Below are 14951 nucleotides of genomic sequence, written 5' to 3'. Positions count from 1 at the left end.
ATGAGCATTCAATTAAAATAAGGAAATAAATGAAAAAAGTCAAATTCAACCAAATAGAAAAAAAGTACATTTCATTTGAATGTTACAAGAAAAAGTTGAAAAAGATTTGAAAATCCCTGTAACACAATAGCCACGAGTTTTTTTTCTGAAATTAATATTTTTTACGCCTGCTACATTCGGTATCGCTCACGTATTTAAAAGGGAAGGGCTTTTAAAAATAACAAAGGGCTTCGGGCAAAAAAAGTTGAAAGCCACTGGTGTATATCGTATCGTCGCCACTTATAGGAAGTTGCCAGTAATAAATTTTCCCGAACGATTATTATATTGCGTATTTTGAGCACGTACACGTGTTTTATTCGTATTTACATTAAGTGTGACGTATGACTAATCTGCTTTAACACTTGTTCAAAAAGCCGTAGGTTTATTGTCGAAATGTCATTAAAATTAAATAAAAAAATATATTGATCGTTGCGCTGTCTACAATAATGTACAACAAACACACGAAATCAGCTTTCATTTCCTTGTGCAATATTTCGCAATAGTTACCCCCTAACACGTCAAAACTTCCTCAAAAGATTTACATGCATGTCACTACCATCAAATGTCATATCACGTATTTGACACGTTTGGGGCAAAAAGCGCCCCACAGCAGCAGCGTAGGGTTAAGGCCTAGTGTGGGGTACTTGTATATTCGGTGGGATATTTTTATATTCGGTGGGCAACGCCAGGGGGCGGGAGTGGTATCGACAGGTTTCTTTTGAGCCGACGAGATTAATTAAGCCGCGAACGTCCCGTCGTGATTAATGTGCTGAGCTAAAAATGTTTGGAAACTGAAATCAATTTTGTCTTGAAAACATCGTTTGTGTGTTGGACATGTTGTTAAGAGGATTTCGTTCAATTAAAATGTTAAGTATGTGTTAATGGAATCTAGATTCTGAAGTTTACTTTAAGGCTAATGATTAATACAATTTGGTAACTAAGTACACACATACTTGAAAGATATAAATGGCTCTAGGGGGTTTGATTTTTCCTAGCAGAAACACGGACATCATGAAAATAAGCAATCTTGAGAACTATGTAAATAAAAAAAGGGAGATTTTTGGACTTTGGCCTCGATTTCAGGAACCGCAGGGTCAATTTGGTAAATTCCACGTTAGATACCAATGAGTCGATTGAGTCTACTCTTTATCCAGGTGCGCATGGTAGGCATATACTTCCAACGGAACACGGTTGAAATAGCTGGCGGAAGCTAGTTAAATATTCTTATTAATTTGCCTTATTTTGATGTTTTTTTGTTAAACATAGGAAGAAGAGGATAAGCTACAAGTAACCTTTAGTCTCTTAATTTCCTATAAGTATTAAGGTTTATGTCCAAATCATCATGTGGTTTTGCCACCTTTCCTCAAGCAATTGTCTCATAACCCTGGACTGACCGTGACGCTGCGCATGCGACTATAGTGTAACAATACAATACTATAACATCTGTCATTATGTCTGTCCAATTTCGTATATAACACAATAATACAGATCATTCTTTAACTGTACGGCAGAGTGGAGTGTTGTCTGGTTTTAAATCTAGTTTTTTTTAGCTGGAATAGTTTTTAGTATTATCTTGGTAGTGGTCTGACTAGGTTTTTTTGTGTGTGACTTTTGGCATTTCTCAATTAACATCTTATATATTTTTTTTTTCACCATAGTGTTCAAAACTAGCTGAGTTCTAAAAAAATGGCGGTGCAAAACTGTGAGTAATTAGATTATTTTCTAAAATATTTTATCTATAATTATTATGATATCTCGCAATCATTAATCAGAGTATTAAATACCTATCAATTTCTTATTGAAGCATTTTGACATTTGGAAATTGTAGTTTGTTTTAATAAGTAGCTCGTACTTACTCATACCTATAGTTTCTACATTTTTCCTATTCGGGTACCGAACTGATGACACAGTGCAGTAGCTATGGCCAAAATCCCTGGCAAAATATGACGTTTACTTCGTGAAATTCATTAAAATGAAGGTTAAGGATATTCTTGAGGAAGCTATTAAGTTTTTCCTTTTATTTACGTTGTTGGTTTAAGTAATTCACCGTACCGTACCGGGAATCGAATTCAGTACCCAGAAGGTACTGGCACTCCGTTATTGTGACAATTTCGATATAAATATTAAGTAGTAATTACTAGTTGGAAATAAATTACGATAATAACACTCTTTAGTTAGCGAACAATAAAACAAATAACCAGGTTTTCTCTATGTGAAAAATTACAATTGAGTAAGTGTCACACATTAAATTAATCTCAGGTCCAAATCAACAAAAAGTGATGAAACGAAAACCGAAATCAGTTTTTTTCCAAGCCTACCAAAAACATATACTAACACATTACCAAGCAAATACTAAAAAAATCGGTCAAAACAACAACTAATCTAATCACAATTACCTGATAACTAGATCGCAAGATTTCCAGTTTTCGCGGGACCGTGGTTCGTTGCGGCCTAAGACCCCTTGCTTAGTTATCTGTCAGATAACGGGGTGGTTGTTAGCCGTATATTAATCCTAGATAATTCGGCAGGTGGTTGCCAGTCTTCGTGTGGTGGTCACAAGATGAAGACGTTACATATTATCGGAATAACCGTGGGAGTGGTCGCCGTTCTGGGCGTCATTGGAGGTTGGTTTTTTATGTTATTTTGAAGGATTATACTGTGTTAATAGGTGAAGAAGACAGCGCCATACTTGAATTGCAATTAGCCTATAGATTTGCAGGATTTATGGAAGTTATTACTATTTAGCAATTTAATTCATTAAACTTACATAGGCCTAACGCTAACTATATTTCACAAGACACCAAAGGCTGTTTTTGTAATAGTCTTTAAGACACATATCAAATGAATGTATACTAATTAAACAGCTATCAATGAAGCCAAATTAATGACGAAATAAAAACGTATATTACCACCGTAAACGGCATAGCTCGAGATTGAAGTGACCTATTTATTTCTACTTGCATTTCTTATGCTTCCCTCGAAAGAAACATTTTGCAAGGAGTTTATTAGGCTATACATACCTACTAGTTATTTCAAACTCGGATCCTGAAGGATATAATAAACAGTACAGTCTATAGATAATTTTCATCAAAATATCTTCAGCTTATAAAATTGTAACAAACACATACCTGTAGCTAATTTGGTATATACCTACCTCTACAACAAAGGGCAAAATATAAATCAATAGTTTGATAAACGTATTAACTAACGTCCTTAACGTAAAGTGACTGTCTTTTAAGCTATCGCGGTCTTTTAAGTAAGTGGTTTCTGACCAGAATTTCTCACAGCATTTGTCCTTACTTCCAGGTCTTATAGCATGGGGAGTGATAGCGTCCCAGGTGGACACGCCACCACCTCCAGAGCTCATACCCCTGGACTGGTGGCAGCATTGCACGCTGTACCAGATCTATCCACGGTCCTTTAAAGACACTGATGCTGATGGCATTGGAGATTTAAATGGTATGTTATTTTTTTGTTTATTGTGGAAGAAAGTGAGTTTCGTATGACGAAATTCTACTGAAATTGTGTAAAAGTTATCCAAAAATTTGTTCGCTTACTTTCGCGTTCGCTACTGTTTGCTAGAGAGAATAAACCAGAAGGAACATTTGTGTGGAATCCTTCCTTTCAATATTGCTTTATATGTTTACGTTTTCTAGTTATATTAACTCAAAGGGCTATCATACTAAGGTTGAACTTGTAGACAATACGAAAAGTCGTCTTATTAAAATTAAACTACGTTTGAATAGAGAAAATATGCATCAGGAACAACTTCATGCAATGTTTAGGTACATCAGTTCAAAAGATACCTTTCCAAATTGTTGGTTGTTAGGTACATTTTGGCTTCCTCTCATAATAACCATATTTATATTTTTTTGCCGTGATGGCCTTATAATGGCGGCTTCCGATATAATAATGCCACCAGTGAATAATGACATGTAGTTATCATTGAACTGATGTTTAGGTGAATACTTCACTTACAAAGTATTATATACGTCATCATCCTCCGAGCCTTTTTCCCAATCATGTCGGGGTCGGCTTCCAGTCTAACCGGATTCAGCTGAGTACCAGTACTTTACAAGAAGCGACTGCCTATCTGACCTCCTCAACCCAGTTACCCGGGCAACCCGATACCCCTTGGTTAGACTGGTGTCAGACTTACTGGCTTCTGACTACCCGTAACGACTGCCAAGGATGTTCAATGACAGCCGGGACCTACAGTTTAACGTGCCATCCGAAACACAGCCAATGGTGTCTAAGATATACTTAGAAAGTACATACAGACATAGAAAAGTTGCATTGGTACTTGCCTGACCTGGGATCGAACCCGCGCCCTCATACTTGAGAGATTGGTCCTTTACCCACTAGGCCACCACGACTTATTACTTAGTATTATATACGTACACGTGTTAAATCGGGTTAGGGGGAAACTCGCCCCTGGGCCGCGGCCCAGATTACACGGTATAATAACAGTCGGGAAAACTGGTCCGAACGTGCGGGCCAGATTACTATGTGAAAAAAGTAACGTAGGTAAATCGACCCATTGGGACTTAATTTCATAAAATCCTCAATGTCATTCAAACAAATGTATAAACTAGTAGCTGTATTCCCGCGGTTTCACCCGCGTCCCGTGGGAATCACTGCCCGTACGTTACTCGGATATAGTGTAGCTACCCAACAGTGAGTTTTTCATACCGGCTCAGTAGTTTCGTAACCTTTTGTGGTACAAACAAACATATTATATTAGTATAGACAGATGGCTATCATGCGTGCATGAAAACTATATATTAATAGGCTCTTTAAATAAATAAGAGTAGGTACCCAATTTATTTTACGTAAAATCCAGGAATTAAAAAGAAATATCTACTAAGGCTAAGCTTAAGAGGTTTTTCTTAATCTTAGTTTTAAGCCTGTTTAGTAATCCTGGTTTAAGGTTTTATCACTCGGAAAAATATATTTTGTTCTTTAGCCTTCTTTTATTTATATATCATAAATTAAAATTGTTTTTCGTGATTCTTTCTCGAGATAAAATCATCATCTCAACTATTTTTTTCTTAATTAGGTGACTATTGGACAATGGACATTGTCCATTGATTGAATTTGAATAAGTACATTATTTTGATTGATGACCTTTATGCATTTAACTTTCAAAGCAATTTCAATTAGAACAGTGATAATGAATTCGTCATAATTTTTATTTTTTGTTTTTTAATAGACTAGTTTTTGATTAAAAAGTAAATATGAATATAATACAGAAGAAGCCGTTAAAATAAGAAAAGAATAATGTTATCCTGAAAAAATATACTTCTAATAATTTACAGGAATATTAAGCGAAATGGAGCATTTCAAAGAATCCGGAGTTGACGCTATATGGATGTCTCCTATCTTCGAGTCTCCTATGATCGACTTCGGGTATGACATCAGCAATTTCTACGAGATTCATGATGAGTATGGCACCATAGAAGATTTTAGAGCGCTGCTGAAAAGGGCACATGAACTTGGTAAGTTATAGTTTTAACTTAAGGATTATCCGCGGTTTTCCTTATGTCTCGTAGGGACTTCTATTGGCTTGATATTTTGAATCATTCTCTTTTTTAAAGATAAACGTAATAAAAAAATATGACAGACTTAATAGACAGCTGACAGTAGGTTCGATGGGTGTTTTTTTTTGTTTAAATCGTTTTTTTTTTTCGGTTCGATACCAACCAAATACCTGAACGTTGTTATTTTATCACCATTACCACGATTAATTTCCATCATGATCTATGAACCGAAACCAACTATCGGCCGACTAAACTGTTTTTTTTTTTTTTTGGTGTTACTTCGATCATTTTCGTTTTACGTTGAAATCTGTTGGGCTAATTAAAATATATTTGAGTTATCACAGTGTATGTAAGTAAATAATTACCTTCATACATTAAAATGCCTATTACTGTACAAACAGCATATTATCATGTGACGCGCGTAGATGTAATTATAAGATTAACTTCTTTCTTGTAATCCTTCGTCATCGGCTTCCTGCGATGTTATTACGCTTGTTAATACAAGTATTAACATTTACTTATATACTTAACACTTTGATTTAGATAAAATGTTTGTTGAAGAATATTTTTTATATCTCACTTTTAAATACCATAATATATTAACAGCCAATAAGATATGACCTGCTCTCAATTTTTTTAATTAAATTTTAAATTTTCAGCTAATATTAGCGCTCCAAAATTTTTAACGAATTTTGGAGCGCTATATTTTTTTAACGAATAAATACTTCTATTTTTCGTTAAGAAAACACCAATGCAATTAAGCCAGTAAAATGCAAAATATTATTTAGTGAGACTGAAATTCAAAAAGTCTGAATTTGACAATCCGCCTCGAGTTAATATGGTGATTGACGCTCTAGCCATTTCTGAAGAGTCCTAATGCAACAATAAATAATTAGGCCAACGTTAATATTGATATTTTACCCACCCAAAACAAAAATGTGAAAGACTGCCAAGTTCGATAATATGGAAATGCTTCGCCTATAAAAGAAGTGAGATCTGAATAAGTACCAAGTTCCATACACATACCTCAGTTAAAAATAGTTGCTTTTTAATGATGTTACTTGGCAAGTTTTCATACACCGTTATAAACCTACTAAACGCAATGAATCAAGTATTTAATTTTCTATTAAAACTTGCCAAGTAACATCATTAAAAAGCAACTATTTTTAACTGAGGTATGTGTATGGAACTTGGTACTTATTCAGATCTCACTTCTTTTATAGGCGAAGCATTTCCATATTATCGAACTTGGCAGTCTTTCACATTTTTGTTTTGGGTGGGATTTCATTTATTTTTGTAAGGTTGTTTATTTTTATTTTTTCTTATGATGAAGTTAGTTAAAGAAATGTCTCATTTATACTATCTTTCAGATTTTTTTATATGCACTATGTTTCTTACAAAGAAATAAACTAGATTAAATAAATGGACTAGATTTACCAACTGACTGACATGACATGTTATCATATATTATGTTCGTGGATCAAAGTTACACATTCGTTATTTTCGAAAGTGATTCACACTTGGCCGTTTTCAGATTTTTACTTTACTTTGACTAAATACAAACCTTTGTACCATTCGAAGATATATTATATAAATATAGATAAATTTAGTAGTTTTAGTTCCTTAGGGGTATAAATTTACACCGGGTATAAAACACCTTCATTATTTTGAAACCGACTCACACTTGGCCATTTTCAGATTTTTCCCTTTACCTTGACATAAAGACCTACCTCCATGCCAAATTTCAAGTCAATACGACCATTGGAAGTGGTCTAGGTTTTTGATGAGTGAGTCAGTGAATCAGTCAGTCAGTGAGTGTATAGTAAAAATAGCTATTTTCTGACGTCAATATCTCAAGACCTACAATAGGTATATTAATGAAATTTTGTATTTTAGATAAGTAAGGGGGTCTCAACAGATACTAGAAATTTGATATGCATAAATAAAATAGATTTTGAGTTACAGGGGGGTCGAATTTGGCCCGAAATGGTTCGTGTAATATAACCCACGGCCGGTGTGTCGCTTTTTTTGCTCGAACTTGGCGGACACACTGCCGTGTGTCTAGATCAATAAAATAAATCAATCAAAGGAATATTTTGATAGCAATATCAAATACAAAATGAATGATGCGGCAATTAATTGGTTTTACTTCAAGGCTGACTAATGATGTGATATTGCAGATTGATGAAATCATTATACCAGAAAGAATGATTTCATTTTGTGTCTCTCCTTAAAATATTCGGATTTTCCTATTAAATAATAATTAGTATTCATTCAAAAAGGACTGTAATACATAATTATTTAATGGGTCAGTACCTACACTTTTATAAAGCACATGAACGAAAAAAGGGCTAAAAGTAATTTTATAAAGCTAAGCAAAATTATTAACAAAGCCTGTTTAGTATATTACAGTCTTTCTTTTGAATAAAATGGGAACTGCATAGCTCTCCAATTTATATGAGTCGTTTCTATCTTATAACATGTACCTGTATAAATGACATAATGGAAATCTAATAGTACTTACTTATTTTAATAGCTTGATGTTTCGAGAGAGCTTTTACAGGCCTATTTAAAATTTAAATAATATGGTTTTGACTAAATAAAAAAGTGATTGCGCCTAGGCATTTCTCTAACGCACGTGGACCTCTGGGGATTAACAGCCTTCTTGGAGATCTCTTTCTGATAACAAATCAGTTATCACATAGATCGATAAAAATAAAAAATGTTAAAATCGATTGATTAATCTGTTATCAGCTTACCACCGCTATCCGGATTGAGAACTACTAATCGTATTTAATGATAAGATTAATTATTTCAAGTTTAATATAGATACGTAGTTTAAATTATAAATGTATAGGTATGATTGAGAATGATAAACTATTTTCCTGTACTTGATGCACTTAATATGTCCCAGCAAAGGGCCCTTTCGGTAATTATAATCGCAGACAAGTTTAGGTTATTCTTCGAAATTAAAAATCATATCCTTATAAAAAAATATGAAAAAATGAACACAACTTATTTATAAAGATCAAATGGAACGGGTGCAAAAAAAGTTCATAAACCACCTTAACTACCGCCTCCGCAAACCTCCAATGTCCTACGAAGCTGGCTGTCGGACACATGGTTTATTAACACTTGATGAACGACGTACAGTGTTAGACATGTGCTTACTTTACGACATACTGAATGGTAGGCTAGATTGTCCAGACCTGTTGTCTCAGATTAAATTTAACGCTCCCCTACGACGCACTCGCCATACGCCATTGTTGCATGTACCTCGACATACAACCAACTATGCCAGTAATTGTGTACTCACTCGCATTGCCCGAACTTACAGTAAAAACTTCTCTAAAGTTGATATGTTCAACTGTACAAAACCTTATTTTAAAGCCCAGGTTAAAAAGATCATAATTGAAAATAACAAGAACGATAAGTAAGCAACTGGGTTCTGTACACCATTAAGTATTTAGTTAGTAAGTAAATAGTACATCAATGTAGTCCGTTCGCATTGTATACACAATTTAGTTAAAAAGGGAAACCTGTAATTAGCCTTACTATCTGTTTATATTTATCTGTTAAGCACTGAATGTATCGCCGTTGGTTTTCTTAATAAATAAATAAAAAAAATAAAATAAATAAACAACACTTTTTTCTGGCTTGAAAATCGAATCTTCCACTCAAAAATATTTCAAATAATTCTGCTCAATGTTTCAACAAGTGACCAAAAAAACAGGTTATGACCAACAAAATGACCAACGTCCATTAAAATTCCAGGTATCAAAGTGCTGCTAGACTTCGTGCCGAACCACGCAAGCACCAACTCTTCGTACTTCATCAAGTCGGAGGAGGGCGACCCTAGGTACAGGGACCACTTCATCTGGGCTGATGGCTACCCGGACCCTAACAACGCTTCCAATAGGTTCCCGCCTTCCAACTGGGTAAGAGGAGATTAATTTCATACCAGATCACTACATAGCTATCATCATATACACATACATCATCATCATCATCATAAAAAAAGTCGCTTTTTCTGTCCCTGTGTCCCCGTGTCCCTTTATACGTACCTTAAATCTTCTGAACTACGCAACCCAACTATATACGCAATATAACTTATCTTCATAGAAAATGTATTTTCATATTTAAAAAATATGCAATAGCCGAAAAGTTTAGCAAATGGGCAAAATTACACTCTAATTCAGATACAACTATTATATAAAAGGATTCATTAGTCCAGGTCTGCATTGGTACAGTTATTTTAAAATACGGCAAGCTACAACTTAGCTCTTACGTAACCTCGAAAGCTATGAATTAGACAGCTATCCAATTCGGTCGGGTTAAAATTAGCAAGCGCTCGATTGCACCGCAGTGTTACTACAGTTTAAACTTCAGTTACCATTATTTACCGCCTCCACTGCCAACTATTTTAGAATCGACAATCCTATTCGACTATCCACTTATTTATCCCTTAATTAAATGCTAAACAATGTATCTGTTTTAATCAGTTCAATAATAGCAAAACTAAACTCGAATTGAATGAAGGAAATTCAAACGACCCAAAAAGGTATGCAAATACTTTTGAAAACGAGCGAATTTAAACGGAGTTACAATCTTTACAAAGTATAGATGTCGATAACTTTTCCCAAGTCATTATTTAACTTAAAAAGATCGCTGTAAGTACGAAAAAAAGTACTGCGATCATAAACATGGGCGGTTTACAAACTTTTATCAAAACTTCGATTCTTTTAGAATAAGTAATGAGGATTTTCTATTAACATAACATTTCGTTCAGAACTTACTTGTTCTTAATGTTCTGAGCTATCAAATGTTTTCACAGAACGACCTCGCAGCGTTGCCTTTAAATTAAACTGTGCGTTCATTTCCTTTTGAAGACCTCATAAAATATTCCAGTCTCGCTTATTTCGCTCCGATATATCATCCAAACTGCTATTAGAAGGAATTACATCTATTAATGAAATAAACTACGAAATTCTCGTCTTGCTTGTGTAGGTTTATGTTTAAGAAGGCCATAGTAACCCTTTCGGCCTTCCTTTAATCTCTTTTATGGTTTAGATTTCACACTAGATGAAAATAAAGGATAGTTTTTATATCCATCTCCATCTATTTCATCCTCTGATTGTCCTAGGTAAGTCAATTCGGAGGTTCCGCCTGGGAATGGAGCGAAAAACGACAGCAGTTCTACCTCCACCAATTCGCGGTCCAACAAGCTGACTTCAACTTCAGAAACCCTGCCGTCAAGGAGGAGATGTTCAACATCATGAGGCACTGGCTCGATGAAGGAGTAGATGGCTTCAGGGTCGATGCTTTACCGTACTTGATGGAGGCTGATCCTGCCGACCATGGTGGAAAATACCCCGATGACCCATTGAGTGGAATGGCCGAGTTTGAATCCCATCAGCTTGGGTACACCATTCCTCTGTATACGAAGGATCTGATTGAGCTGTATGATGTCGTGTATGGATGGAGGGATTTCATTGATGATTATAATGAACGACATGGAGGAGATACCAGGTTAGTACAAGATGTTATTCACTTTGAAAATAGAGGAATTGTTATATTTATTGAAGTATCTAAACCCCTTGGGCAGGACTTCTCTCTGTGCGATTTAGGAATTAACACATATTTAAATATGAGTTCATTCTTTCTGACTTTGTGAATAAGTCATTTATAGAAGTATCTTATGAATAAAAAAAATATTAATGAAGCAAGCGCGCTTGATTAATGTCAGCTGTTTCAATAATAAGTTATTTTCGTCCCGTCCTCATTCAAACAGAAAAGAGTATTCACGGTGATCGGACGAATATTTCCAATTATCCTTTAAGTAACGAAACTCTTTAATAATTCCGATCCTGCATAAGTATTCAATCTCCTAAGAAGCCCCAAATTATTTTACTTCAGTTAACAACAAATTGAATATTAAAACTTTAGAAATTTCAATATTGAACACTTTTGTGATTTTCTTATTTCTTTAACAATGTTTGCTTAACTACTTAGACTAAGTTGGTTTTGAATAGACGGCAAGGAATCTTTTTAAAATTGTTTTGTGTCTTTTTTGACAACCAGACTTGCGCTACGATATGTTTAACTGATTCATATTCAAATGCAAAAAGGAATGATGCTATCCGTTCTGGAATGTCATATATGTATGTATCTACTTTTCTGTCCCTCTCACATGAAGACCTTATAAGCTCTATCAAAATGTTTAGATTATAAAGATTCTATGCAACTGGTTTAAGTTTTTCTCTGATTACTTGCAGGGTGATCTTCTCAGAAGGGTACGCGAACATTACGATGACGATGCTGTACTATGGCAACGAGCAGGGCGAGATCGGCGCCCACTTCCCCTTTAACTTCGACTTTATCACCGACGTGTCTGCCAAGTCTAACGCCAGGGACTTCGTGTACACCATACTCAAGTGGCTGACTTATATGCCTTATGGGGCTACTGCTAACTGGCAGGTAAATAAGTTCTTCTCTAGGCTGATGTCAAAGTAAATTATAAAATTGACAGGGCAAGAAAAGAGAACAGCAAAAAAACTGAAATTCGTTTGGCTTAGCACATGTATAAATATGTGGTGCTAAATCAACAGTGCCTCAATTCTGTAAATAAATATGCTATAGTTAAGTATACATATTTGGAGGCTGATTCAATGCTGGTTCTCTTTAATTTCAGTTCGGTAACCACGACAACAACAGAATGCCGACCCGCTTCCGTCACGACATGGTGGATGGCCTAAATTCTCTCAACATGATGCTGCCTGGCACTTCAGTCACCTACCAGGGCGAGGAGATCGGCATGAGAGACGGCTATGTCTCCTGGGAAGACACGGTTGATGTAGAAGCTTGCAACAGAGGGGATCCTGACACCTACCACTTGTACTCACGAGACCCTGCAAGGACACCCTTCCATTGGAATAACGGGACCAGTGCTGGCTTCTCCACCAACGCCACAACATGGCTGCCAATCGCTGAAGATTATAAGGAAATTAATCTGGCTAAACAAAAGGAGGATGCTAGGAGTCATTATAAGGTTAGCTACAGATATGTGCTGATTACCTATACATATAATGTATATAATAATGATTTATTGCTCTGACTCTGATCTCATAAATTTTGTGTTGAAGAATGTGGAGATAGCATTCCAACATTTCAAGAATGTCCATTAGTAAGATAGATAGTGAAAAACTTGAAAGTGTATTAAGATGGTCCATTAAAGATTTGTTTTCTTTTGCAAACAGGTGTACCAAGCCCTAACAACTCTCCGCAAGGAGAAGACGCTTTCCCACGGGGAGTACGACATCAGAGCCCTGTCAGACAGCTCGTTCTACCTGGTCAGAAGCCTGAGGACATACGACACCCTGGTGTTCCTCTTCAACGTCGGAACAGCCCCTGACACCATCGTGTTAGACAGGGTCCCCCATTTCAAAAGACCAGCTACGGTTTATGTTTCTAGTATACATTCTAGCAGGAGTGCTGGGTAAGATTTTTTATATTGTAGTTCATTGTCCATTTTTCTTTCTTTTATTATGGCATTTAACCTACATTTGGATTTGGAGTTAAACTTTCTCATGCCATTTTGCTTTTATACATATCTCTATTTATTAGTATCAGTCCTGTATAAATGTACCAGTTTTTGTTCTGTCTTCGACGATTGTACCATTTGAATGGTTCTTTATTCGTAAGGACACTTTGGATTGGTTCTGAAGTTGAACAATATCTTTTGTTTTCAGGGACGTCATCGACACGGACCAGCTGACCTTGCAAGCGGGAGAGGCGATGATCTTACGTGCACCACCAATATAAGAAATATTCCTACAATTAAAGTAATGTGATATTTATTTAGATAAATTAATTCTTGTGATATAATAATTTATTAATCAATGTCTAAGCTACTATTAAGTTATTGACTAAATGTTGACATAGTTTGTTATCTTTAATTAGTGTAAATAATATAATTAATTTAAGGTGATACTGTTTTACAAAAAATACATGTGTGTAAAAAATATTTTGTGTTGCAGTTTTATTGCTTTTTATCTAGTCATAAAAAAAAACCTATATAAATATCCATTGCACTTGGTAGATCTAGAAATTGATAGCAAACATACATTGGAAAACTTTCTAGCACTACAAATATATCGGAATAAGTACCTATGTAAAATCACCCATTTTGCATACTGCAATATTTTTTTATTTTTCAACCAACTCGACAAAACATGAAATATTGAAACCAGACCGAATTTCAGTACCTACAAAACCGTCAATATGCAAACGAGTTGTTTTTCAATAAATAAGATAATTACCAGCAACGTCAGTTGTGTCCTTGTGTAATGCGCATGAGTTGACTCAAACCTTATGTTTCGTTATTTTTGATTATCTACTATATCAGCTTTAATATGTGAAGAATTTTAAATGTGAAATACCCTTGAGTTTGAAAGTGCTGCAGTGGATCTAGACCCGCTTCCAACTTTCTACCATTATTTAAGATGTTGAACAAATAAGACATGACGCAACTGCTTCCATTCTTCTACAGAACACAACAACACAGTGAACAGTTTTTAACAACAATTTTTAAAACATGTTTAACACCTAAATTGAAATTGATGAATCAATTTGTTGATTAATTAGTAAGGCCACACTGGAGCTGATGTAATAAGGATTAAACTTGATAGATCCAAATTAATCTTATTATCTGAAGAGTAGGTAAACTAAGGAATAGGACAAAAATGATTAGATATGACAGGATAATTTATTTATAAATAATTTATTGCATCTAGAATAATTTATTCACCGACCTAAAGCAATAAAACTGAATGATGCATACCGGATTCAGGATATTTGCAGCATGTAAGGCACTCTCTGATATAATACCTACACTGGTTTCACCAGGCACTGTCAAACGACAATGTTGGGAAAAAAACCGGCCAAGTGAGAGTCGGACTCGCACACGAAGGGTTCCGTTCCATTATTTAAAATCACGTTTGTTGTATGGGAGCCCCAAAAATATTTATTGTATTCTAGTTGTCAGTATTTGTTGTTAATTATAAGTTGAAAATAAATACTTCATCTGTGAAAATTTCAACTCTCTAACTATCACGGTTCATGAGATACAGCCTGGTGACAGACGGACGGACGGACAGAGTAGTGAAAACAATAGGGTCCCGTTTTGCCCTTTGGGTACGGAACCCTAAAAACTAGATAGATGACAATTTTTTAGGCCCACCACTAGTTTCCAGGGAGTACCTGTTAATATTTTCGCAAACCACAAAACCTTGGTATTTTACCACAGAAATCCTCAGAACAATTAAAATAAAAACTTAGTCCAGACTTTAGCAGATAGACCCTTCTTCAATGTGA

The 14951-nt window shown here is 35.2% G+C and overlaps 2 protein-coding genes across 2 annotated transcripts in view; one reads left to right on the top strand and one right to left on the bottom strand.

Moving 5' to 3' along the window:
- LOC124645984 overlaps positions 1-14951 on the bottom strand; it is a 58069-nt gene that overhangs the window by 30135 nt on the left and 12983 nt on the right.
- Positions 1542-13602, top strand: LOC124645981 (maltase A1-like). The gene is made up of 10 exons (XM_047185981.1): positions 1542-1741; positions 2568-2663; positions 3346-3498; positions 5358-5537; positions 9354-9517; positions 10723-11108; positions 11855-12056; positions 12271-12627; positions 12836-13074; positions 13328-13602. Exons 1-10 carry the CDS (start codon positions 1726-1728, stop codon positions 13398-13400), a joined length of 1866 nt encoding a protein of 621 aa, XP_047041937.1. The 5' UTR covers positions 1542-1725; the 3' UTR covers positions 13401-13602.

This window comes from Helicoverpa zea, chromosome 3, assembly GCF_022581195.2.
Source record: "Helicoverpa zea isolate HzStark_Cry1AcR chromosome 3, ilHelZeax1.1, whole genome shotgun sequence".
In the NCBI taxonomy this organism is placed as follows: domain Eukaryota; kingdom Metazoa; phylum Arthropoda; class Insecta; order Lepidoptera; family Noctuidae; genus Helicoverpa; species Helicoverpa zea.
The sequence above is the reverse complement of the archived record's forward strand: the minus strand, read 5'-3'. Positions and strand labels throughout refer to the sequence as shown.